This window comes from Heteronotia binoei, chromosome 3 (assembly GCF_032191835.1).
Source record: "Heteronotia binoei isolate CCM8104 ecotype False Entrance Well chromosome 3, APGP_CSIRO_Hbin_v1, whole genome shotgun sequence".
NCBI classification, from domain to species: Eukaryota; Metazoa; Chordata; class Lepidosauria; order Squamata; family Gekkonidae; genus Heteronotia; species Heteronotia binoei.
Genome location: NC_083225.1, coordinates 105,173,604 through 105,201,042, shown reverse-complemented (window position 1 = coordinate 105,201,042; position 27,439 = coordinate 105,173,604). Strand labels below are relative to the sequence as shown.

General features: G+C 43.9%; 2 protein-coding genes across 6 annotated transcripts in view; one reads left to right on the top strand and one right to left on the bottom strand.

Moving 5' to 3' along the window:
* The first annotated feature begins 5,215 nt into the window (after positions 1-5,215).
* Positions 5,216-22,189, top strand: N6AMT1 (N-6 adenine-specific DNA methyltransferase 1). Of its 2 annotated transcripts, XM_060234372.1 has the most exons (6): positions 5,216-5,607; positions 8,859-8,945; positions 11,646-11,736; positions 13,522-13,605; positions 20,965-21,106; positions 22,015-22,189. In XM_060234372.1, the coding sequence occupies exons 1-6, from the start codon at positions 5,477-5,479 to the stop codon at positions 22,119-22,121; spliced, it is 642 nt and encodes a 213-aa protein (XP_060090355.1). In that variant the 5' UTR covers positions 5,216-5,476; the 3' UTR covers positions 22,122-22,189. The 2 variants fall into 2 exon arrangements, with proteins under 2 accessions (XP_060090355.1, XP_060090356.1); XM_060234373.1 differs by lacking the exon at positions 13,522-13,605 and having other exon boundaries at positions 5,333-5,607.
* A 1,196-nt stretch (positions 22,190-23,385) lies between these two features.
* LTN1 (listerin E3 ubiquitin protein ligase 1) overlaps positions 23,386-27,439 on the bottom strand; it is a 62,069-nt gene continuing 58,015 nt past the window's right edge. For 2 of the 4 annotated variants that reach the window (XM_060234362.1, XM_060234363.1), the window contains exons 28-30: positions 26,518-26,712; positions 24,943-25,110; positions 23,386-23,565 (exon numbers count right to left, since the gene is read on the bottom strand). In XM_060234362.1, coding sequence (XP_060090345.1) covers positions 23,503-23,565; positions 24,943-25,110; positions 26,518-26,712 — 426 coding nt within the window. In that variant the 3' untranslated portion in view covers positions 23,386-23,502. Of the gene's footprint in view, positions 23,566-23,736; positions 23,812-24,934; positions 25,111-26,517; positions 26,713-27,439 lie in introns of those variants that run through there. The other 2 variants (XM_060234360.1, XM_060234361.1) reach the window with 1 other exon arrangement.

Genomic DNA, 27,439 nt, shown 5'->3' with positions numbered 1-27,439 from the left:
GTCCTTCACCTGTTCTTTGTTCAACCTAGAAGAGAGTTGACAGGCACGGAGCGCCCGCGAGAGTCAATTGCCTTTAACTCCTCGGTTCGGGTGCCCGTGTACAGTCTGAATCCCTCCTACAGTTATGTAAGCAAGGGCTGCACATTCAGGCGTCTCGCTGGGCCAGAACAAAGTCCACACCAGGTCCCTTATGCCTTCAATATCTGCAACTTCTTCCCCTCTCCATTTCCTGTGTTCCTTCAGGATCACGGAGCGCCGGGAGAGTTGCTGGTTTGAATGCTAGAATCCTGGGCGGCTCCGTGGGCCAGAACAGGTTTGGTCCCAGAGTCACTTTGGACCTTGTAGTGATGGCTCACTTGGTGGGACGACAGCATACAAAAGCTGCCATCTAGACTACCATAGAGTGATCCAGCACTTGCAAGGGTGCCCGGAGTTTGTTCTGCTCAGCTTGGGCTCCTTTCACCCTACCCCTTTGGGCTAACAAACCCACCCTTTACCTAGTAAAAGATAGACTCTGGTGGAAGCACATGGTGCAGGGCAGGGGGAATTGACATTCAGTCCAACATGTCTGTAGGGACTCCATTTCCCACTGTCCTTTGCTTTCCTAGCCAAAAGTTGGGGCATGTGCATAAGGGGATTATGCAAATGCCTCAAGTCGGCGGCGACCTGGGAGTGATGGAGCAATGGCTTTCTAACAACAAAAAGCTTATCTAAGAGTGACTGGGAAGAGGGAGAGAAGAAGAGAGCTCCCTAACTTTGTAGATGTGTTCTGTGGAGTTAAAACACAGGGTGAACTGGGTTAACTTTCGTCTCCCTGTGACCTTTTGGTCAGTTGTGAGGACAGCCCAGGACAATCAGCACAATGCACAGGATGATTTGAAAGGCTAAAATGACCACAATGGGGTGCAGGATCACATTCAGAATCGCGCTCCCAGTAGGGCTCCAGACAAGGATCGCGTCAAGGAACGAGTGTTTTCCCGTATCCTTGATCTGGGTCAGAAGGTTGGAGATCTCGTGCCCATCGTGTCTGACCACCATGGCCGCGGTATCTCCGCTCCTCTTAATGCTTTGCAGGGTTTGCTTTAAAAGGGGATGAGACAGCAAGGATCTAATCACTCGCAGCCCCCATGCCCAAAAAGACTGGCTGGATGAATTTGAACAAGCTAGGGGCTAGCAGAATTTCTTCCCTAGTCCATATGGGGACTATAAATTCAATATCGCATCCTGCAATGGAGGATAGGTTGCAAAAGCATCTGTTAACACCTGGTAGCATGGGTTGAACATGGAAGGTATTTATGATGAGGTACTCACAGTATGTCCTCACACAAGCACACCCTCTTCCCAAATATACAAAGGCGGAGGCATTCTCTTGCCTGAGCGCATATTTGCACTCTTGGGGGGAATCCCTCAAGGGGTTCACACAGGGGTGGTGAGTCTGTAGAGTCTGCTCGTCACAGATAAAGCCTAAATTGTCTTTATGCACACAAGCCTGTAAGTCTACTGCTTCCCAGCTTCCGTTCTCATTCCTAGCCCATTTGTCTGAGTCTGAGGAATACACTTCTCCAGGCGCCCTGGCAACCATGTTTGTGACTATAATATTGGGGAAAGAGGGGTAATTTCCTCACAGCGGTTTCCATTTGCGCCGCAAAAGCCGTGGGACTTTGCGGCTCTTCCGGGTGCTCCGCGGCAATTGGTGCGAAATCCGCGCAGATCCTGCGTGGTGAAGAGGGGCGTCGCCGCCGATTAAGGTCAGTGCGAAAACGCCCTTGGTCTTTGTCAACACTTGGAGGTCATCAGCCAAAGCTAGAAGAGCTGTCTCTGTTCTATAGCCTGATCTGAAACCAGACTGAAAAGCATCTAGAGCAGATGAGTTATCCAAGAAGATCTGGAGTTGATTTGCTACTGCTCTCAATCATTTTGCCCAGAAAGGGTATATTAGAGACCAGGCGATAATTGGCAACATCCTTTTCCATAGGGATGGTTTTTAAAGTAGTGGCTGAATAAATAACTGCCTTGTTGAGTAGTCAAGGGAAGGTGCCCTGAATTAAAAACTATGCAGCAGCAGCAGCTTACTTCTAAGCTTGTTACAGGAAGAGATCTAGCAAATTTTGCCACAAAGGTGTTCAACACTTGAACTTGTAATATTCAGTGGTGTTGGTCAGGTGTGAGCCAGTCATGACCCCCTATTCAATTCATGAGAAACGGTTGCAAAGGCCAACTGAACAGACTTGCATTGGGGTTTTGAACAAAACTGCTCATGTGCGAAAATACTGCTGTTTCAAACCAATCAGCAGCCATTAGAACTACTTAGATTAATACTAAATGACAGAATTTTATTATAGCATTTAGATATGACTGATCTGTAGGGTTGCCAACCTCATGTAGGGTCTAAAGATCACCTGGAATTGTAACTGATCTTGACTACCAAGATCCCCTGAAGAAAATGGCTGTTTTGAGGGATGGCATTATATCCCACTGAAGTTGCTCCACTCCCCAGACCTCATTCTCCAACCCCAAATCTCCAGGAATTTTTCAACCCAGAGCTGGCAACTTTACTGATTTATATGATTTATGACTGATTTGCCTACTAAGTAGATCATTTAAGCATCAAGAACTAAGGGGAGTGGGAAGCAGAATTCAATCAGGCTGCATAAGAATACATGTGTAAAAAGCCAATAGCACAGTTCTGTATGTTCTGGAAAGAATACAGTGAAGCAACTTGACAAACACGTACAAATGAACTGACAAACTGCCAAATTGATCAGCAAAAAAATCAGCTCCCTGTTTGCGACCAGCTAACACTATGCAAGCCAAATTGATAGGTGTTCGAGCATCTCTAGTAAAAGTCTACTACTGGATGCATATTTTTTACTTGAGGCATTTTATTTATTTATAATATTTATAGCAATTTTCTGTAAAACATTTTACTGAAAATAAAAATATAAATTAAAAATGTAAACCAATTAAAATAATAATAATAAGGCAATAAAACCCAGTTCAAATAAGGTGCGGGGCAAGAGCATGAACTAGAGCTTTTGTTGCTATCAAACCTCCATTTTACCCAACAGCTTTCTTCTTCTCCGCCTATCTTAGCTTTGTAAGAGCTGTTCATCTGTTAGTCATACTTATGTGGGGCCCACAAAACACAGTACAGGACTGTTTCCAACACAAAGACTAAAAACCAGCAGAAAAGAGAGCAGGATCAGAGAATTTTCCTCCTGAGTCTATCATAATTCGTTGACAACACAATGACAGCCCAGAAGAATACAGACCCACTTAGCACCCATGGCTTCTAGACCATTAATAAGGTGGTTCAGCAATAAACCAAATGCATCTTGATGCAAATTTCACTAATGTTCCTATCTAACACTAGATTCAAATTAAACCAGTGCTTTCAGCTAGGTGACCTCATGATCCAAGGTGGAACAATTTAGAAACATTCCACTTATGAGGCAACAATCCAGCATGACCAAAGCACAACTGCAGTTGTGTTGTATGTCTTGATCCAATCAAAGTACTCAGAACTATATTGTAGTTAAATTCTGTCTTCATTCCCTTTATATAAGATTCTGTTGCAGCCAGTTTTTGTTCAAAAAGCCTAGTGAAGTTTCATATCTCCAGTCCCTCCCCTCCTTTTAGCTCCCTCCTGCACTAATCAGAAATGCTAATTCTAACTTTGCCAGATTTTTAATTCCTCCTGGCAAGCATCTAACTTTTGTTAGGTTATTGCACCCTGTCTCTATAAAGGAGCTACTGTCCCAATACTGCTCACTGCCAACATTGCCACACACGTTTCTTGCTTGGTGCCTTTCCCTCCTGTATTCCCTGACTTCTGACACACAAATCAGGCCCACTCCTTTTTCCTTTGGAGTTACTGCAGCTGAATCACCTCTTTCCAAGCAACCATCTGCAAACCTCTTAAAACCTTAACCGGTGTGCAGTTGTCAGGGAACATGGACAGCAAGGTGGAGTAGGTGAGGTAGGTGTCTGCGTAGGGCACCACCTCGCCTATGGGGTGCCATGGTGCTCCTCCCCCAGGACAGCACATCTGTCTGTGCTCTCCAACAAGCCAAGCTTCCCTTGCAAAAGTCAGGCTTGGAGGAGAATGCACAATGCCCGATTGCTCTTGCCTTGAAGGCGGAAGCAGCCGAGCAGGGTGTTGCCATGGCTTCTCCGAGCTCGGCTTCCCTTGCAAGGGAAGCTGAGCTCAGAGAACATGCCCTGCCCAGCTGCTCTTGCCTTGAAGGTGAAAGCAGGTGGACAGGCATCAGCACAGTTTCTCCAAGCCCACTTCCATTGCAAGTGAAGTGGGCTTGAAGAATGCACCCCACACGGCTGGTCTCACCTTGAGGACATGGGGTGGCAGTGCAGCACACCCACAGCCCCTGCTCAGCCTTCTCGGGTCTGAGCCCACAGCATAAGCACTACTCACCAGGCAGGTGGCAGCCTGGTGCACCCGAAGCTGTAGTGCCAGGCCTGCAGGGGTATACATGGAAATGAAGAACTGCTGCAACCAAACTTGCAGAATATGGCTGTTACTCTGCAGTACTCCCCCAATTAGTCTGCAGCCTCTTCAGATGGCAGACACCCATTACGACCAAGGAGCTCAGCACTTGCATGAATGGTTCTCCTCTCGTCATCACTAAAATTATACTGACAGACTGATTACATAGAACAAAGTAGGAATCCAGTAGCGCCTTTAAGACGAACAAAGTTCTATTCAGAATGTAAGCTTCCGTATGCATGCATACAATTCCTCAGACAATGGCATGGGTTACAGTGAGCAGAGCTACTTATAGCTGGAGGGCAGTGGTTAAGCATGCAAAGCGATACAAAGTTAGAATCCAATGGCAAAACAGTGTAATTAACAAACTGAAAGAACATTTGGTAGAGTTTGTGTGGGAAACCAATAAAAGGTAATAGAAGCTGCCTGTTAACTGCTCTATTGCTACAAGTCTGGGATAAATAAAGGATTTTTTTCTTAGTGATGCTCCTGTGTAACATGCATTATAAACATCATTACATGACGGAGCAGGCCCGTCCGGTCCCCCCGCCAAAAGAAGCGAGGCGGCCCTGTCTCCTCCCTCGCCATTGCGCGGTCGGGCGAAACTGCGCACCCCCTTCACAATTAGGCTGCGCTGTCCAACCCATCCCTTGGCGAATCAGGCGAAGTTGGACGGACAGGGTGGCCCAGTCCCGTCCGTTGCTGCTGAGCCCGCCCCTCTTTTTTGGGCTGTGGCGGCGGGGAAGGGGAGATGGCAGTCTTCATGGCCAATCCAGCCCGGTAATTCGCACAGAGAAATTTTCAGGTCCGAATCCATTGCTCGTCCATCGTTTCTTAAGCCTTTTAATGAAGAGTGGGGAGACAGCGGGGCTAGAGATAGGCGGGGCTATAGTTTTCAAGTGCGTTCAATCGCGTAAGAAGGAAGGGCCCTAGCCTACTTGCGCGGGTGGACGAGCCAGGAAGGGAAGCAGCATGTTCCCCACGCCGTGGTATGAACATGCTGGACCGCAAGGTCCATTCAGCGAAGTCTACGAGCCCGCCGAAGATACCTTCCTGCTGCTGGACGCCCTGGACCAAGACGCCGGGAAACTGAGAAGCGCGAAGTGAGGAACGGGAAGCATCTCGTGGAAGTGGGAGGGGAAGTGTGCGACAGCCAATCAGAACCGAGAATGTCCTCTGAGGGGCTAATAGAGAGGAAGCATGCATGTTCTTGGTTTCTTTGGTGATGCGGAGACAGTCTCTATCTCTGTAATACAAACATTGCTAAATACCTTTAACAAGGTTTATTTTGAACTGCTTGCATTTTACAGTTTGGTGCATAAAGTTGCAAGTTAGGGCCAACTCGAGAAATATCGGGGGGGGGGGGGAGCGGGGAACCAGGAGGCTTTGGGGGTGGAGACAGGCACAAGGTTGTGCCAAGATTAAACTCTAAAGAGAGTTCTGGCCACCACATTTAAAGGGACCAAATGCCTTCCCTACATTGGAAATAATGGAGGATAGGAGCACCTTCTTTTGAGGCTCACAGAATTGGACCCCCTGGTCCAGTCTTTTTGAAACTTGGAGGGTCTTTTGAGGAGAGGCACCAGATGCTACACAGACAATTTGGTGCCTCTACCTCAAAAAACAGCTTCCCCCAGTGCCCCAGATGCCAATGGATGTATTATCCATTATACTCTATGAGGACGAGTCTCCTTAGGGTATAATGGGGTGCCCAGCAGACAATCAATCCCCCCTTCTGATGATCCTGAAGCAGGGGGAGGGCCTCCAAACCAGGGGAACTCCTGCCCCCAACTGGGGATTGGCAACCATATTGCCAGCTGTGGGTTGTGAAATTCCTGGAGATTTGTGGATGGAGCTAGGTGTGGGATTGAGGATAGGAGAGACCTCAGCAATGAATAAGGTAAAATAATATAGATTCCTCCCTCCAAAGTAGCCATTGATTGATTGATTTGATTTATAGCCCACCCTTCCCACAAGGCAGCTTACAACATAACCATAAAACAATAAAATATACATTTAAGGTATTTTAAACTATCACAGTATAAAACTACTGATCTACAGAGGAGCTAATCTCTTTACTGAAGATCCGTTGTAATTCTGGATGAGTGACCCAATGCAGTAGCAGGAGCGTTTGCAGCTCTCTGCTATGGGAAGATGCTCTTCTGTTGTTGCCCTCCCATGAACATCTTTTTTAACACTGAAGTAATGTCATTTTAACACAAAGCGTTTGCCTTCTCTATGTTGGAATCAGTGTGTGTAAGAACTGTTAAAGTCTGCATATTCCAGGGTTTAACACAGAGAAAATAAGCACAAAGGCTGAAGTGGCCCAAGACATTTTGGTCCCAGATAATGCCTGGGTGAGTTATAGCAGACTTAAAAACTTAACGAATGGGTCTAGCTAGTGTCTCTAGGACACCTCCTGGGAACTCTGTCGCATCTAGTTTGAATTCTATCGTAGATTCAGAGTACAAATATATTGGATAATAGTAAGTGTGGAACTTGGTGTGTAATATTTTAATAGCAGCCTCTTCCACTAATGAACAAGGCACAAAAAGTCCAGTAGGCACCATAGTATAGTATGGCCGAGGACCTGCCTACCTGAGGGACCGTCTTTCCCTGTATGAACCCCAAAGAGCACTGAGGTCAGCAGGGAAGAACCAACTAACCAACCCCGGGCCGAAGGAGGCAAAACTGCAGAGCACTCGTATGCGGGCCTTCTCTATCGTAGCTCCACACCTATGGAACCAGCTCCCGGAAGAAGTGCAGGCCCTGCAGAACCTTGAACAGTTCTGCAGGGCCTGCAAGACCATCCTTTTTGGGATGGCCTTCACCAATTAAATGACAGAGGGACTCGCCTAAGCGATTTTCACCACCATGCTGAAATAGCACCAGAATGTTAATTTTAGAAAATTTTAAATTAGACTGTTTTAAAACTAGATACTGTTTTTAAATACTTATTGTATAATTTATTGTATTTTATGTTGTTAGCCGCCCTGAGCCTGCTTCGGTGGGGAGGGCGGGATATAAATAAAATGTTGATTGATTGTATTGTTCTTCAGTAGTTTCAGCTGGACTTGGCAAACTTGCTGATAACTTGTCCTGTGAGCCAGATCTATCTGTTACCCTAAAGGCCCCCAAAATACAGATTGCCAAAGGAAGCATCTGCTTCAGTTGATCTCATTGGAGGGTTTTCTCTGCATGAATGAAAATGAATCTCTTAATAATCAAGGTTGCATCAAATGTTGGGAGAGTTTACTGGTGGAGCAATTATCTCAGGCATAGGTGGAGGCCTTTTCAGCACCTCCTATTGTAGAAGGTATGCTGTGTTTCAAAGGGTGCCATCCAGTTTGTTGCCATTTCCTCTACTGCATTCATCCACAGCCACTATTTTTTCTCCCATGTCACCATGGGGCTTTTGAAAAACTTTAATATCTAGATCTATCTCTACAACAAAAGGGGTGGGGGTAGAAGAAGAAGAAGAAGAAGATATTGGATTTATATCCCACCCTCCACTCTGAATCTCAGAGTCTCAGAGCGGCTGACAATCTCCTTTACCTTCCTCCCCCACAACAGACACCCTGTGAGGTGGGTGGGGCTGGAGAGGGCTTTCACAGCAGCTGCCCGTTCAAGGACAACCTCTGCCAGAGCTATGGCTGACCCAAGGCCATGCTAGCAGGTGCAAGTGGAGGAGTAGGGAATCAAACCCGGTTCTCCCAGATAAGAGTCCGCACACTTAACCACTACACCAAACTGGCTCTCCGAGACTTTTCAACATTTAAGTTGGGAATTCAGACAACATAATGCTAGATTTTATAACATTTAAAACAACATTGTGAGATACTGCCAGGTTTTTTTGGCGGGGGGAAGATGGGTGGCAATGGCAGCTGTGAAACAATGGGTCAGGAAAACCCACTATCAGGAAGAACTGTTGATGCTGCACTAAATTGGCAAGTGCAATGGCAAGAGGAGAAATACAGGGATTATTGCTGTGTTGAAGACCCCCAATTTCCTACACACACACAAACTATTCTGGTTGCAAGCAGTGCATTTTGAGTGAGATGTAGTACCTTGGAAAACTAGATGTACTTTTTAGGAAAAATAGACAACTATATGAATTCCTTAATAGCTACAGGGTATTCTACTAAATTAAACCTTATGTGAACATCTGTTTCTTTAATATTTTTTATGAAAAAGGAAATACAGATTTTAAAAATCCAGGATTTTAACAACATTGTATGAAATAATTAATCAGAAATGTTATAATTCACATAGCCATTCTTATGTAATCTGTATATATATATATATCAGTCTGACATTAATTTTCCTGCAATATTTTTATGTTGAAAATATTTAGCATTGAAATCTGCCTTGAAGTAGGATCTGGATCTGGAGTAATTTCAACTTTTGTGGCATCATTAATTGAATCCAAAGCTTTTTACATGTAAGTATTATGCCATTTCATATTACTTAGGACTAGATGAAGAGCAGGATACATTTATCTTCTTAAATACATTTCGCTCCTCCCCATAAAAGTCATATAAAATTACCTGTTTATTTGTAGTAATGAAATAAACAGCTGTATACTTTTCTTTCTTTGCTTCATATTCACTCCTATTTAGTTGTGTAGCAGCTTCTGGAGCAAGGGACACAAATTATGGCTAGCCAAAGGAGACAGCATGCAAAATCATGATACAAACCATGTTTTGCCAACTCTAGTGTGTAATTTTACCTCATCAGTTTAGATAACATGCTTTCTTAATCATAATTTGACATGATCAATTAAACCGTTCTATTGAGTGGAAGCACATTCTTCTTTCATAAGGTTTGGTTAGTGGTGGTTATTGAGGGTTACAACAACTGTGCTCTCTTTGCTTTAGTGGCAGATATATCCCTCCATCAGATAGAATTCCCCTTAAAGCTATGTACCAGCTATTTAGTTACAGTTACTGTTGTATTGGTACAACATAGAATCATAAAGTTGGAAGGGACCTCCACGGTCATCTAGTCCAATGCCCTGCACAATTCAGGAAACTCACAAACACCTCCCCCTAAATTCACAGGATCTTCATTGCTGTCAGATGCCCATTTAGCCTCTGTTTAAAAACCGTCAAGGAAGGAGAGCCCACCACCTCCTGAGGAAACCTGTTCCACTGAGAAATTGCTCTAACTGTCAGGAAGTTCTTCCTAATGTTGAGCCGGAAACACTTTTGATTTAATTCCAACCCATTGGTTTTGGTCCTACCTTCTGGGGCCACAGAAAACAATTCCACACCATCCTCTATATGACAGCCCCTCAAATACTTGAAGATGGTGATCAAATCACTTCTCAGCCGCCTCCTCTCCAGGCTAAACATCCCCAGCTCCTTCAACCTTTCTTCATAGGACTTGGTCTCCAGACCCCTCACTATCTTTGTTGCCCTCTCTGGACCCATTCCAGCTGGTCTATATTCTTCTAAAATGTGGTGCCCAAAACTGAACACAGTACTCTAGGTGAGGTCTTACCAGAGCAGAGTATAGCAATACCTTCCTTCTGTTGATACAGCCCAAAATTGCATTTGCCTTTTTAGCTACTACATCACACTGTTGACTCGTGTTCAGCATATTATCCACTAAGACCCCTAGATCCTTTTCCCACATACTACTGCTAAGACAAGTCTCCTCCATCCTATAACCATGCATTGGATTTTCCCCGCCTAAATGCAGAACTTTACATTTATCCCTGTTAAAATTCATTTTATTGGTTTTAGCCCAGTTTCTAGCTTGTCAAGGTCATCCTGTATCCTGTTTCTGTTTTCTACTCTATGTGCAGCCCCTCCCAATTTAGTATCATCTGCAAATTTAATAAGCATTCCCTCTATTCCTTCATCCAAATCGTTTATAAAGATGTTGAACAAAACAGGTCCCAGGACAGATCCTTGAGGCACTCCACTTGTCATAGGGCTGCCACATCCAACTCAAGAAAAATCTGGGGACTTTGGGGGTGGAGCCAGGAGCAAGCAGAATTGAACTCCAAAGGGAGTTCTTGCTGTCACAATGAAAGGAACCGCACACCTTTTAAATGCCTTCTCTTCATTGGGAATGATGAAGAATAGGGGCACCTTCTTTTGGGGCTTATAGAACTGGACCCCCCAGTCTACTTTTTTGAAACTTGTGGGGAGGAGTATTTTGAGGAAAGTCACCAGGTGCTATGCTGAAAATTTGATGCCTCTACCTCAAAAAACAGCCTCCCCAGAGCCCCAGATACCCATGGATCAATTTTCCATTATGCCTTATGGGAATCAGTTTCCATAGGGAATAATGGTGTGCCCAGCAGACATTTCCTCCCCCCACTCCCACTTTCGATGACCTTGAAGCGGGGGGAGAGCCTCCAAACCAGGGTATCCCCTGCCCCCACCTGAGGATTGGCAGCCCTAGTACAACATAGTTTTGAGCAACATTGATAATTTGTTTACTAGGGATGTGCAGTATGCTATCAGGCTAGTTATGTTTCAATTCTAGGTATGGTGTTCTTTGTATATAGTATCCTAATAAACTGGGTAAATAATAATGTATTTTATTACATTTTTATCATGCTGCTTTTCCAACAAATTCAGGCCAGGCCAGGTTCTGCCCTTCTGCCATTTTTCACATCAAAAAGTAAGGCAAAGGCTGCAATCCTAAACACACTTACCAGGGAGTAAGTCCCACTGAACTTAGTGGGATTTAGTTCTCAGTATACTTGTTTGTTTATTAAAACGTTTGTACCCCACCTTTCTTCTTGGAAGCTTACAATGTATTTAGGATTGCACTGTAAGTCTCCCAGTGCCCAAGATTCCCCAGTAAAGTTCATGGCACAATAGGGATTAGAACCCATTCTGCCTCTTCTCTTTCTGTGCTTTAACCCCACTGTAACCCTGCAAGGTAGGTTAGATTTATATAGTTAGCTGTATGGAAGAACAGGAATTTGAACCAGTGGCTCTGCAGTTGTAGTGTGACTTTCCAACCATTGCACTACATTGCCTAGGATTTTAGTAGGCAATTAAATTTATAGGTGCGTAGTATGTATCATATTGCCCATGAGGTCTGCTAAATGGCTCAATTCCTCTAAATTAATAAATGGTAGGATGTGTTAATTAAAATGTTACTCATTTTGTGCTTACAGATGTACTGATATCAACCCTGCAGCAGGTCTGTGCACAGTGGAGACAGCTATACGTAATAAGGTTGACATTCAACCCATAATTACTGATTTGGTGAGATTCAAATTATAACTGATCTGCTATGTCAGCCATTTTAGTAAATTGTTAAATTTGTCTTATAGTCACTACATTAAACAGTTGAAGGAAATTTTAGTTCAGTGGCACCTTTAAGACCAACTAAGTTTTATTCAAGTTATAAGCTTTTGTGTGCTCACACATATATTGAAATGGAAGTTACCAGTCCATCCATATAGGCAGAAGGTGAGCAGCAAATTAGCATACAACATGCAAAGACCAACCAGGAATAACAAGCTTAATTTATATGAAGGAGATGGATGGAGTATAACAGGGTCTCAGTTAATTATTGTCAGGGTACATTTATACATCAGTCTCCAATTTTGATATTTATTTGCTTCACTATGTTTCCTCCAGGAATGAAATCCAAATAAATGGTGACCATATAAACTAGGCTTGTTAATCCACGGCTGCCCACCTTAAAAAGTTGCTTATTCTGATACATTTCAACAAACTCTTCAGGTTAGCTCAGATACTCTGTTTTTTCCACATACTGATTTATTGTTGTCATAAAAAATAGTCTTTCCTGATATCCTTATACATCCTTTGGAGGGACGGTGGCTCAGTGGTAGAGCATCTGCTTGGTAAGCAGAAGGTCCCAGGTTCAATCCCTGGCATCTCCAAAAAGGGTCCAGGCAAATAGGTGTGAAAATCCTCAGCTTGAGACCCTGGAGAGCCGCTGCCAGTCTTAAAAGACAATACTGACTTTGATGGACCAAGGGTCTGATTCAGTATAAGGCAGCTTCATATGTTCATATGTTCCTGGGCTAGATTTAATGGTGTTGGTAGCATCTGGCTTTGGTAAGCAGTGGGGTCTAGTTAGATGGGATGAGCAGTTGTCAGATACAAAACTTTCTTTGAAAAAGTCCCAGCAGAAGGATACCAGAACAGCAGCAAAAAGATTGTGCTGAGTTTGGAAAAAAGTTGTTGCCACAAGTAGTGTACAGTATTGATGTGACAAAAGGGAGGGAAGGCTGCTCTCTTGTTCTATGTTAGTTTTCTTTCCCAGTGAAGAGGCAGCCATTTGAATTGGGGCTCAGCATATTTTAATGGTGACTGCTATATATCCTGTGTTAATCTCTAAGGTTTTATTAATTCTGTTAATATTTTGTTTCACCTCGGGTGGGGTCTTACCACTCGGCTGGGCTCAGAACCTTTCTCTGGCAGAGCAGGGTCTGTACTTTGCAAAGCAGAGAGACAGGATACAATCCCCTTATTTTTCAGTGTTCAGCTTTCAGTTATATCCATTATAAGCACAGTTATGGAAGAACTAGACTGGTAAATTCATGGAAAATTTCACAAGACTAATTTAGCTTTACGTTTGTGGGGTGTTTTGACAGACTAACACTTCTTAGGTTGGCAGTTTTATGTATATAAATATAGGTTACTTGCCCAGCTGTAGTCCACTACCCCCTCCCCCCCCCCCCCAAAAAAAAAAAATCTGGAAGATGAGTTTTCTGTAGTTGGGTTGCACATGACAAATTTTGTCTCACATTACATTTCATGTAATGAGATTTATATGCAGGATGTTTTTTTCTGGAAAAAGAGGTGCTGGAACTCTAAAGAGGAAAATGATGGAGCAACACATGGGTGCCCCTCATGAACTTTTAAACAATATTGAGAATTTTGTTCCTATAAAGATATTCTAGAGCTCTGTTCTGCCGCATTCCCCCAGAAACAAAGCCTGTTTATATGTATCCTTTAATGTAAAATGAAATTTAAGGAATAAACGGCATCTTGTATTTTGCTTCAACTTATTTCTAGGTAACAGGATTGTTGCCACGCCTTCTTGGGAAAGTTGATTTGCTGCTGTTTAACCCACCTTATGTTGTAACTCCTTCTGTTGAGGTGAGACTGTACACTAGATACCATTACACTCAAAATATGTTTATATTGTTTTTCTATGTATTCCACTGTAGTTATCTGAAAAAGTGAAGGTCTATGGAAGTTTTAATATTTAACAATTCACCTTCAGTTCCAAAGGTAATTTATACGGTAACCTTGTGATGAATTCTTATACTCAATATTTGCTAGGAATGTGTTTTCTGACGCCACATCCTTATCCTAAGCATGCTTACTCAGAAGTACAGTCCTCTGATCTATGGGGCTTGCTCTTGCAATAAGTGTGCTGCTATAAAGAGGAACCCTGTAGTAGCTGGTGGCAAGTAGGACCTACTGAGGAGGAACTAGTGGTACATTTCCAGTAATGAATGTGTGTGTTGCTGTGTGTGATTTCCCCCTCCCCCCTATTCTTTTCCTACCACTGCAGACCCCCAACCCCAATTTAAGCCACATGCTGTTTTATAGGGTCCCCTGTCCACCAGGAACGGAAGATTCTGTTCACTTACTGTGAAGTCTTCCTTCTCTGTGGTCCCAGAGTGGTCCATTCCTGTACTTCTGGGATCATAGCTCCTCCTCTCTGTGAGCAGGGCCAGCAGACCTGAACCCGGAGGAGAGGTGCTTGACCCTCTGTTTCCACTCAGTCTTCAAGCCATCACACCTCCCTGAAAACAACTGACACCACAAGACAGAGAGAGAACAAACAAACAACACTCTCCCCCATATCGGTGCCTAAACTACCTACGGCAATTCCCCACACTTGGGATTCCCACCACACCCAATGTGTTAAAAGACAATGGTGAAAATTCAGAACCCGTACCAGCACAGAAGCTGAGACAACCAAAAGAACGGGTGGGTAGGAATGGACTACTCTGGGATCACAGAGAAGGAAGACTTCACGGTAAGTGAACAGAATCTTCCGTTCTCCAGTGGTCCCAGGAGTGGTCCATTCCTGTACTCCTGGGATGTAAAAAAGCTGTGTCCCTGGGAGGGTCTCCTCAGCTTCTCCGCTAGACAGCATGCTGAAGCACCCTTCTACCAAAGGCAGCCTCAGTAGAAGCAAATTTGTCTATCCTGTAGTGCCTTGTAAAGGAATGGATAGACTTCCATGTGGCCGCTTTACAAACTACCTCCATAAAGAGAAAGGAACGGTATACTGCTGAGGTAGCCACTCCCCAAAGGGAATGAGCCATAACCCCGTGCGGGGGTTCTATGCCTTTTGCTTTATAAGCTTCAGTGATGCAGCCCCGAAGATAATAGTAGAAGAAATTCTAGTACTAATAATAGTAGAAGAAATTCTACTACCCATAGCAGGCTTCCTAAAGGAAATGAAAAGGGACTCTGTTTTGCAAACTTCCTTAGTCCTGTCTAGGTAAAAACTTAGCGCTCTGCGGATATTTAGGCAATGCCACAGTTTTTCCTTATCATGCACTGGGTTTGGACAGAATGAAGGCAAAATTATATCGGCACCCCTATGAAAACTTGAGTTAACCTTAGGGGTAAAGACCGGATCTGGGCGAAGTACCACTTTATCTTGATGGAACACACAGAGTTCCTTGTGACAGGAAAGAGCCTGAATTTCTGAAACCCTGTGTGCAGATGTAATGCTAACCAAAAAAACTGTCTTAAGACTGCATGATGCCATAGGTTCAAAGGGTTTGCGACACAGGGCGTCTAGAACCATGTTCAGGTTCCAAGAAGGAAAACGGTGGACCTGAGGAGGATTGAGTTGGGAAACCCCTTCAAGAAAATCCCTAATGTGAGGATGGGAAGAAATCTATCTTCCCTTCTTTGCCCCCCTAATCGCAGATATCGCTGCCACCTGCCTACAAAGGGTACTGGTATTAAGACCTTTATCCAAACCCGACTGAAGAAATGATAGGATCATGGCAATCTTTTCTTACATGGGGTCAATCTGTCTCTCCCTACACCAGGATGCGAACACCTGCCACGTCAGGTTATATATTTTACTGGTGGAAGCTCTCCTGGAGGAGAGCATGCTGTCTGTGACCTCCTTGGGATACCCTAGACTATCTAACTGCTGCCACTCAAACCTCCAGACAGTGAGATTGAGTAGCTCTGGACGTGGGTGAGTCAGGCTCCCCTGGTTGAGGAGGTCTGGACGTAGAAGTAGTCTCCACACTGGATCCACTGATAGTCTTTTTAAGTCCTGGAACCACGCCCGTCTGGGCCAGAATGGTGCCACCACAATTACTTCTGCCCTCTGTTCCTGAACCCTTTGTATGAATCGGGGCAGAATCTTAAGAGGCGGAAAGGCATAAAGTAGAATCGATGATGATGATATTGGATTTATATCCTGCCCTCCACTCCAAATCTCAGAGTCTCAGAGCGGCTCACAATCTCCTTTACCTTCCTCCCCCACAACAGACACCCTGTGAGGTGGGTGGGGCTGAGAGAGCGTTCACAGCAGCTGCCCTTTCAAGGACAACCTCTGCCAGAGCTATGGCTGACCCAAGGCCATTCCAGCAGGTGCAAGTGGAGGAGTGGGGAATCAAACCCGGTTCTCCCAGATAAGAGTCCGCACACTTAACCACTACACCAAACTGGCTCAGAGTTGGTGGCCATTCCACATTTAGGGTGTCTGTGTCCAACACCTCTTCGCTTTTTGTTCTGGAGAAGAACTTGTCCACCTGGTGATTTTTTGCTGATGCAAACAGGTCAATTTCTGGTGTTCTGAATTGTCTGCAAATTTGAAGAAAAACTGCCCAATGAAGGGACAATTCTGATTGGTCTATGGACTGGCAACTCAGCCAGTCTGCTACAGTGTTGTCCCAACCGGCCACATGCGTTGCTTTGAGGGAAAGTAAGTGATTTTCTGCCCAATGGAATAGAAGTGTCACTTTGGCATGCAGTGTTTTGAGTCTCATCACCCCCTTACCTGTTCACATAGGCCTTGGCTGTCACGTTGTCCGTCTGGATTAACACGTGTTTCCCTTTGACATGTCTTGCCATGCTTTGCAGGGCTACTTATAGCCTTTAGTTAGATTCCTGCATGGACAACTTGCCTTGGGACATTCTTCCCGCTAGATGGGCACCCAAAAAGATTCGCATTGGTTGTTACTACCATCCTCTTCGGGTCCCTCAGTACTTGTCCCTGTGTGAAACTATTGGGATCCAACCACCAGCGTAAGGCCTGCTTTAGGTGTGTCAGAATCATCAACTTCAAGGATTTCTTTAGGCTGATCTCCTTCTGAAAGGGTCAGAGAAAAATCTGTAGAGGTCGAGTGTGGAAATGGGCTCACTGCACCACATCCTGACATAAAACCAGCATGCCCAGAAGCTGGGCTAGAACCATGAGGTCCTCTGTCCGCCCTCTGGATACACGTCCCAGAAGCTCTAGCAGTTTGGACCTCCTCTCCTGTGTGGGAAAGACTCTTGTCTGTGAGGGCATCGATCTGTGTACCCCAGGTGTATCTGGCTCTGCAATGGTAGCAGTGAACTCTTTTGAGTATTGACGACAAATCCGTGATAGGACAGGGTCGAGATGGTCTGTTCCAGGTGTACTCTGGTCTGCTCCATGGATGGGGCTTTTACCAGAATATCATCCAGGTATGGAAACAAGGACACGCCCTGCATCTGAAGGACAGCCACTAACATTACTAGGACCTTGGTAAACACTCTGGGAGATGATTTGAGCCTGAATGGGAAAGCCCGGTACTGAAACTGACGACCGTCATAGGCAAACCTCAGAAACCTGCGATGGGAAGGCAGTATCGGAATATGTAGGTAGGCCTCCAATAGATCAATCGATGCCATGAAATCCACTTGCTGAATGGAAGCTAGTATGGATCTTAGTATTTCCATTCGAAACTTCCTGGTCGTGAATCGCTTGTTTACCCACCACATCCAGAATACCACGGACATCGCCATTCTTCTTTGGAACAATGAAGAAGACCGAGTAAACACCTCAAAATCTTTCTGCTTGGAGAACCTCTTCTATCGCTCCTATGTTGACCAGATTGTCGATTGCCAGTAAGAGCAGTCAGTGTTTTTCAGGATATTGGGACTTGGAAACTTCCAGGTAGCAATCTCTGGGAATGGATTGAAATTCCAGTGAGTAGCTGTTGGTCACTGTATCCAATACCCACTTGTGCCACCTGTGAGCGAACCTTTGGAGATGTCCCCCAATTCCCATGTTGGGTGCAGTCTCAGCGTAGTCATGCTGATGTGTTTTTCTTTGGTCCCTTGGAGACACTGCTTTCTGGAGAAGGAGGTCCTGTTGTCTCTAGACTTGGGTTGCCATTTTTGTCTAAAGGATTTGTGAGTGCTTTGTCTGGTGTCCCTCCTATTGTCCTGAAAGGGCTAAAATCTACACTTGTTCCTATTTTCTCATCTCTTGGAGGGAAGGACCTTCTTTTTATCCCTGTCTTCTATGAGGTACCTGTCAAGTGCATCCCCAAAGAGGAAACCTCCTTTAAAAGGGACTGCAGCCACCTTTGCTTGAGCTGAGGGGTTGGCATCCCAGTTTTACAGCCAATTGCTCGCAGCCATTGCCCTAGTCGATAGCTGTACCACCTCCAAGGTGGCATCTGCTGAGAAGATATTAGCCAGGGTGACCTTCTCCAAGTCATCTTTCACATCTTTGGGCAGATTGTCCCTCTTAGAAAGTTCGGAAAGCCAGATAATAACAGTAATAACTCAATAATATACCAATGAAATACAACTACAAAAAATATACATAGGTGGGCAGGCACATATTTCAGATAAACAGATATTCCGGCTCATTGTAATTTTATAGCCCATTGTGGTGGAGGGTAACAGATGGTATAAGCCAGGGGTCCTCAAACGACGGCCTGCGGGCCAGATGTGGCCCGCTGAGGACGTTTATGCGGCCCTCCGGGTTATGGCAAAATCAGACCGGAAGTGACGTTCGACCTAAACTCGCGTTAGCAACGCACACTTCCGCCACTGGGCTGAGGCGGCGGAGACAGAGTGTGAGGTGATACCGAGGTGAGGTGAGTTCCCAGGCCGGGGTGTGTGGTGTGGGGAAGGGAGAGAGATGCAGAAGACGGAGAATTGACGGCCCGTGGCCTTGTACAGTAACGGCAGTCTGGCCCTCCAACAGTCTGAGGGACAGTGAACTGGCCCCCTATTTAAAAAGTTTGAGGACCCCTGGTATAAGCAATAGAATGAAGGGACATCCGCCTGCTTCAACCGAAGGCCTGGTGAAACAGCTCCATCTTTCAGGCCCTACGAAACAGAAGTAAATCTGGTAGGGCCCGGATCGCCACAGGGAGCTGATTCCACCAGGCTGGGGCCAGGGCTAAAAAAGCCCTGGCCCTGGTCGAGGCAAGCTGGACGTCCCTTGGGCCGGGGATGGTCAGAAGGTATTGGTTGGCCGATTGCAACAATCTTCGGGGCTCGTATGTGGAGAGGCAGTCCCACAAGTATGTCGGTCCCAGTCCGCGTAAGGCTTTAAAGGTCAATACCAAAACCTTGAAGCGGATTCGGTACTCATTTGGTAACCAGTGCAATGTGCATAGCATCGGCCGTCTGCCTGCCTGTAAAGGCACTCCAGTTACTAGCCATGCAACCACATTTTGCACCAGTTGGAGTTTCCGAATCAGCCTCAGGGGCAAGCCTGTGTAAAGTGAGTTACAGTAGTCCAATCTGGAAGTGACCATTGCATGGATCGCCGTAGCTAAGTCATGGGGGGTCAGATAGTACGCTAGCTGTTTGACCTGCCAAAGATGATGAAATGCAGATCGCGCAACTGCTGTGACCTGGGCCTCCATGGAAAGGGAGACATCCAGTGTCACGCCCAGACTCCTCACTTTCTGGGATGGCAGAAGAGGAGCACCATCCAGGGTGGGAAGACGGATGTCTGATCTTAGCCCTCCTTGGCTCAGGTACAGGACCTCTGGCTTAACTGCAACCATCCAGCCACAGCTTCTAGCGTCCTGGTCAGATGTTCCGGGATGGCGTCTGCATAGCCGTCCATCAGCAGATAGAGCTGGGTGTCATCTGCATACTGGTGAAACCCAGCCCAAAACCTCGGGCAATCTGGGCAAGGGGACGCATACAGATGTTAAACATAATTGGCGAGAGAATAGCTCCCTGTGGCACACCACATTCGAGTGAGTGCTGCAGGGAGATCTGCTTGCCAATTGCCACCCTTTGTTCCCGATCACGGAGAAAAGCAGAAAACCACTGTAAGGCTTCCCCCTGAACTCCTATATCGGCAAGGCGGTGGGTCATTAGATCATAATCAACCGTGTCAAACGCTGCTGAAAGGTCTAACAGCAATAGCAGCGCTAACCTGGCTTGATCCAGATGCCTTCTAAGGTTATCAGTGAGGGCAACCAAAGCAGTCTCCGTCCCATGGCCAGGACGAAAGCCAGACTGGAAGAGATCAAGGGTAAAGGTATCCTCCAGGAAAGCCACTGCTTTCTCAATTAACTTACCCAGGAATGGTAGATTAAAACTGCAATAAAAACAGAGCAGGAAAAAGGGATCACTTTGGGATTACCATATGAAATAAAAAATTCTTCACCTACTGGTGAAAGATGAAAACAGAAGGGGACCGGCGAGTTTCAGAATTTTTGTGCCATAATCAATAAGGCTCTCTCTTGGGTTGCTACCTGCCTTATCTCAGGTGGGGCACCTTAATCAGGGCCTTGGACAATGACCATAGAACAGATGTGTCAAACATGCGGCCCAGGATTCAAATCAAGCCCCCAGAAGGTTTCTATTAGGCCCCTAAGCAACTGGCTGTCATATGCTTCCTTCTGCATCACAGCTTGCTTTGCCAGGCTTGCTCAATTGCACAGGAGCTACAGAACAAAGCCTCTATTTTCTCCATTGGCTGAGGCTACTCCCTTGTTGAAGAACCGGGGAGGAGAGCTTGCTTTGAGAGCTCTCTCAATTGCACAGCAGAGCTACTGAGCCAAGCGTCTCTTCTTTCTATTGGCTGAGGCTCCTCCCCCTCCTCGTTCCCTAGGGAAGGAAGGAAACAACCAGAGCTTCCTTTGCCCGGTTCCCTGGATTGCATGGGAGAGATACAAAGAAAACACCTTTAAGACCAATGTTTTCAGCAGGTTTTAAGGTTTTTAAATCTTTGTGTTTGTGTATGTCCTTTATGAAGTTTGTATCTCTGCTACTTGGCATTACATTTTATGGCACACATGGCCCAGCCCGACAAACTCTCATTTACATCGGATCTGCCCCTCATAACAAATGAGTTTTAAACCCCTGCTATAGAGGTTAAGTAGGTTCCTAAGGAAGTAGGTGGTTATTTAGGTGGGATGTTCCCTAAAATTATAGAGTTTTAAAGGTCAACACCTGCACCTTGAATTGTGCTTGGAAATGTGTAATCAGAGTGCAGCTTTCTTATTTCATTTATTCTAGGTGGAGAGCCATGGAATAGAAGCAGCCTGGGCTGGAGGTAAAAATGGCAGAGAAGTTATGGATAGGCTCTTTCCAGTTGTGTCAGACTTGCTTTCAACAAGAGGGCTATTTTACTTAGTTACAGTTAAAGAAAATAATCCAGGTATTGTGTTGTTTGCTTAAATTCTTTAGTTCATAAAGATTTTGAAATACCCACTCCTTAAAGATTACTGATTTAGTCTTGTCATGTTACTAGTTCACTAGTCTGAAAATACTGCTTGTGAAATCTTCATGAATGTGTCTTGGGGATGATTTCATATTGAATTGGGTGCAACTACTTTTTCTAATATCTAGTCTGAGTATGTATGTCGTTCAAGGGGGAGATATTGCCATTGAACACATACTATCAATAAATGGCCTTGTAAAAAACATAAAATCTTATTAAGCATGTAACAAAGGCTATAGAATGGGTAAATGGTACTTTCCAGCCCAGAATTTCTGCATTTTGTTAAGCAGGTAATAACAGTAGAGCAGAATTGGGGACTGCCAGAAGTGACAGTACAGTAACAGTATTAGTAAAGTAAATTGCTAAATCCAAGTTTATAAACTTTCACAATTAGAGAAAAAAACTTGAATGTGGCTGCTGGGGCGCTGAGGGAACTTTCTCATAGAGAGTGTACATACATAAAGCTGCTTAATACTGAATCAAGGTTTTGTCTGCTTAGAAAGGCAGTGGCTCTACACTCAGGGCATGTTCTTTCACATAATCTACTACCTGATCCTTTTAATTGGCTATGACAGGGATTGAACGTAGGACATTCTGCATGCCAAGCAGATGCTCTTTCACTGAATTATGGCCCTTCCCCAAGTGTAGCTGTCCCGTGTACCTCTTATCCTTTTGTTTTTCTGGTTTCAGTCTGTCTTTTTTTTACTTTTTTTGCACTTTGTCAAATAAGCAAATGGAGATTTCCTCATCAGTATAATTTTTGAGAAGACATAGCAAATAATTATTTAATAGGATGTGACTGATGACTGTTGTACTTAAACTGAGTTTTTATTGTTTAATTGCAGATGAAATTATAGAAATATTACAGAAATATGGTTTAAAAGGCACCAAGGCAATATGTAGACGAGCCGGAAGTGAAAATCTTGCAGTACTCAGATTCTGTAAATCCTGAAGACTTCTTATGCTATTATTCTGGGTGTGTGTGTGTGTGTAAATCATTTAAAAATATTCTTTGCACAATTATACTGTCATGCCTTTGTGAGCAGTTTGTTGGGGGGGGGCTTCAGAGGGCTCTGTGAAATAGGAAATTTTTGTTTGTTGAAAGAAGCTAATTTTATCTATTGTTGAATAGTACAAATTCACCAGTGTGGAAAGACATCATTACAATGAAGACAGAGCAGGCAGAAAAACATTATACTGTAGGATTTTTGTTTGGACCCACTGTATGCAAGTTTGTACCTTTTTATTGCAAATTTTACAAGAAACAGAACTGGGAGAAGACCATTGCCAGTGACATAATGTGGACTGTTCTTTTCTGCCATCTTTTTTGTAAACAGAGTGCTACCATAAGAGTACTTTTGGCCTCCCTTCATCTCGTAGCATCCTGAACAGTTGCTAGGGCCATCTTCCATGCACTTTTCCAAAAGCAAAGCAAAGTTTATTAAAAACAGTCATAAGACCAGCATGCACTTTTCCAATATTTTGGAACTTTATTGAAACTGTGGAAAGTTCCAGAATATTTTAGGAAGTGGCAGTGAGTGCACAACAAAATAGCTGCCATGGGAGCCGAGACCCAGCTATGAAATACTGGGAAGTTCCATGCCACACATTCTTGTATAATAAATGTGGCTTGTTTCTAAATGGGTGCTCCCTGAAGCAACAACCTTTGTTGCTTCAGGGAGCACCCATTTAGAAACATGGGTGCTCCCTGAAGCAACAAAGGTTGTGGCACCTGAGCTCTTCTGATGTATCTCATGCTCCAGAAATGCAGAGAAATGGAAAAGATTGGGGGGTTTTGTTCTTGGAGAAAAAGCAAATGAGCCCACAAAACACACTGGGGGGCCACTTTTGTAACCTTTCAGTGGGTTCAGTTGGCTTACCTTTGGAGATCTCATTAGTTCTTTCATTTAAACCTGAGGTGGCAGATTTCAGTGTTGGGGAGGTTTTGAAGCCTTTTCTGATCTGGGATCAACTGAGAAAGTGCAGTCATCCCCTCCACTTGCCACCTCACCCTATTCCCTGATTGAAAGTGTGAGGTAGATAGAAGACCCTGCGGTTAAGGGTTCTACCACTGGGGGGAAGAAACATGAGAATCAAATCTTCCTTTGCTTTCAAACTCCTTATCCCACTCTTCTTACAAGGTAAGTAAGTGGGGAGAGGAATAAATAAGTCCCTTTAACATAAATTGTTGTATTTTGTTTTTGTGTAGACATGGATCTTGATGACCAAATGATACAAGATTTTTATTTTAAATAAAGCTAAAATTAGCTCATTTTGTAACTGAATCCAGGTGTGCTTGGTGTCTGAGAAATTCACAGAAGTAGAGATGTATTTCAGAAGAAGGACTCTCGACAAAGCGGACAGGTGGACTTGTTACTAGATGTAAACCACTTGTACTGGAAAAGGTAAAACAAAAAAAATGAAAAGCAGTCATTATCATGGAGCAAATATGCTTAATATTAGACAACTATTCAAGGGGATAGATAGGTGTTGCCTTGTCAAGGAATATTCATTCTCTCAGTTTCACTAAAATGATGCAGTTTCTACCCATCTGGCTCTCAATGGCACATTTATTTACTTATGGAAATCCTTGGCTCTGTTTCACTTCCTGCTGTTTTAAATGAAAAGTGTGTCTATTCCAGGTAGAATCATAGAGTTGGAAGGGACCTCCAGGGTCATCTAGTCCAACCCCCTGCACAATGCAGGAAACTCACAAATTTGTTCTTTTTGTTGTTCAGTCACACAGTCGACTCTGCGACCCCATGGACAAAGCCAGGCCCTCCTGTCTTCCACCATCCTCCGAGGTCTGCTCAAATTAGTGTTTGTTACTTCAGTAGCACTGTCCAGCCATTTCATCTTTTGCCTTCCCCTTCTTTTGCCTTTTGTCTTTCCTAGCATCAGGATCTTCTCCAGGGAGTGCTCCCTTCTCATTTGGTGGCCAAAGTATTTGAGCTTCAGCATCTGACCTTCTAGTGAACAGTTTGGGTTGATTCTTCATTGCTGTCAGATGCCCATTTAGCTTGTTTAAAAACCTCCATGGAAGGAGAGCCCACCATCTCCTGAGGAAGCCTGTTCCACTGAGGAACTGCTCTAACAGTCAGGAAGTTCTTCCTAATGTTGAGCCAGAAATTCTTTTGATTTAATTTCAACCCATTGGTTCTGGTTCTACCTTCTGGGGCCACAGAAAACAATTCTACACCATCCTCCATATAACAGCCCTTCAAGTACTTGAAGATGGTGATTGTATCACCTCTCAGCTGCCTCCTCTCCAGGCTAAACATCCCCAGCTCCTTCAACCTTTCTTCATAGGACTTGGTCTCCAGACCCCTCACCATCTTCGTCGCCCTCTTCTGAGCACGTTCCAGCTTGTCTATATCCTTAAAATGTGGTGCCCAAAACTGAACACAATACTCTAGGTGAGGTTCTACCAGAGCAGAGTAAAGTGATACCATCACTTCACGTGATCTGGACACTATACTTCTGTTGATACAGCCCAAAATTGCATTTGCCTTTTTAGCCACCACATCACACTGTTGATTCATGTTCAGCATATGATCCACTAAGATTCCTAGATCCTTTTCGCACATGCTACTGCTAAGACAAGTCTCTCACATCCTATAACTGTGCATTGTATTTCTCCTACCTAAATGCAGAACTTTACATTTATCCCTGTTAAAATTCATTTTATTGGTTTTAGCCCAGTTTTCCAGCCGGTTAAGGTCATCCTGTATCCTGTACAGGATGACCTTGACAGGTACTTACAAGGTACTTACAAGGCATGCAGAATGGAACTTTTTCTTGCATGTTCTGCAGGCTTTTTTGGGAAGAGAGTAGTTAGAACCGTGTATAACAGAGAAACAGATCATGCAGTCTTCAACACCCTCAAAACGCTTATCCACATTGTTTTTCCATAATGCTAAACCTTCCATAATGCTTCCATTCTTAAAAAAAGGAAAATCTTAATTAGTAGTCAATAATACATTGTTATATTGTTTCCTACAGTATCTCAGCTTTTCTTTGATCTCTCTCCTCTATACAGATATTTCAGGGGAAAGATAAGGTGTGGTAAAATGTTTTAACTATTATTGTAAGCTGCCTTGAACCAAGAGGAAAGGTGGGATATAAATGTTTTAATAAATAAATATCAACTTAGCTGTATGAAATTTCAAAGCAGCACTGCCTTTTAGAAAAAGATATACCTCTGAAGCGACAAAATTATACTGGTCAAGTCAAACTGGCACTGCCAAATGGTAAATTGCAGAACTGGCACAGTTTTCCTAAACCTGTTTGCTGCTCCAAGCAAATCTCTTGTTTAATGTGGATTGTCTGATACTATACAGTTGGGGTGTCAAACATACGGCCCATGGGACAGATCCAGTCCCCAGAGGGTTCCAATCAGGCCCTCCAGCAACTGGCTGTTGTCTGCTTCATTCTCCCTTGCCTGCTTTGTCTGGTCGCCATTTTGTGTTTCTTTCCAGATAAGCCAGCCCGCAAAGCAGCCTCTCCCTGTTCTTTCCCTCTTCCCCCCTCTCTTTTCCCAAAGGGAGGAGGAGGGAGGAGGAGCATCAGCCAGTGAAGGAGCTTGGCTCTATAACTCTGCTGTGTTGATTAAGTTTGCCAGGCTCAATCAATCACCCTGCAGAGCTACTGAGCCGAGCCTCTCTTCCTTTTAGTGATTGAAGCTCCTCCCTCTCCTTGTCCCCTGGGAAAGGAAGGAAAGAGCTCCAGCTTCCATTGCCCAGTGCCCACCATCGAGAGAGATACAAAGAAAGCAGTTTTAAGGCTAGCGATGCTGATGTCTATGCCATGATGCCTTCACATGTTCTTGACTAGCACATGAAGCAGCTTCTGTACAAAAGCTCACAGTGCCCAGCTGCTTCATTGTTTTCCTCTGAGTCTTAGGCTCAAAGCATGAGTACTCGGTAATGAATGTCAATAAATCAAAAGTAGGTTTGCAACTTACAGATGTGCACACCTGAATGAACAACACCTGAACAGTATATTCAAGATTGGAACAGGACAGACATTGTCTGCAGTTTTTGATGCAATAATTCATAGCAAGAGGTGACATTTATCAGAGACTGTAAAACAAAATACTGCAAGTGTGCTAATGTTTTAAGCATGTTTTATTTAAGTAAAAAATATATATTTGTGTTTGTGTCCTTTATAAAGTTTATATGTCCACTACCTGGCATTACATTTTATGACACATGTGGCCTGGCCCAACAATGTCTCATTTATGTCATATCTGGCCCTTATAACAAATGAGTTCAACACCCCTGCTATACAGGAAGGAGAAAACTACTACAGTGTTCTCCAAATTGCGAGGGTTTTGATTAAAAACATACCTGATGAGTGAGATATGTGCTCAACTGTAGCATCCAGTTGCGCCACTGTTGGACAGCTACACCAACTCTCTTTCCGCTCTCCACAGTGATGGAGCCCAGGGGGTAATTTGGTGGAAGCTGTATTATCAACTCAATGAATATATCATCAACTGAGTATGTAGCAATGACTTCTCGAGTAGCAGATCGAGCCTTTACCTGTGGAAAACAAAAATGTTCAGTGCATAGAACGCTTTCCAGGGATCTTTATAGTGCCAAATTATTTAAAATGTATATCAAAGCAGAGTGTTCTATTGTGGTACGTATATGCAGAGTTTTAGCTACAATATGAAACATAACCTGATCTCTTAAATAATAAAGCATAAAATTGTTATTTATGTAAGTAATTATTACAAGTGGTACAGGATCAGCTCTTTGGCAATCTGATTTTTTTTGTGTTCCTTCCTATTAGTAAGTACAAGAAAGACAGTTATCCTAGAAATAGTTCTACTTCACCTATGTTATTTCTGGTATTACAAGACACTTTCAAATATCACTCTGTTCTGGGCTGGAAAATTCAAAAGGCAGTACCACATAATATGTGAACAGTGACAATCTATGTGCTAACTGAAAACACTAGTCATTCAGAAACTTGATTTTGTTGAAGTGGTTTTGGTACCATGTCAAATGTCTTTATTAGGGTTGACTTGAAGCATAATGTATGGTATAATAGTGTAACTGTAGTTAGCCATATGTTTTTTTAAAATATTTTCATCCTGTCCATCATAATATTAGAGGGCAAGTAACACCAAGAACCTTTAAAACAGACATCTGGTTTAGTTTAAAGCTCTAAAAATGTTAAAAATTCTATCTAGATTCAACAAATACAAAAGAACCACTGTTTTATTATATTGGATACCACACATACTAAAAAAAATCCATGTAA

Coding starts and splice junctions, on each gene's coding strand:
- N6AMT1 (XM_060234372.1), top strand. CDS start 5,477: ATGTTCCCCACGCCGTGGTATGAACATGCTGGACCGCAAGGTCCATTC. Junction 11,737..13,521: donor AACCCATAATTACTGATTTG/GTGAGATTCAAA, acceptor ACTTATTTCTAG/GTAACAGGATTGTTGCCACG. Junction 21,107..22,014: donor AGTTAAAGAAAATAATCCAG/GTATTGTGTTGT, acceptor GTTTAATTGCAG/ATGAAATTATAGAAATATTA.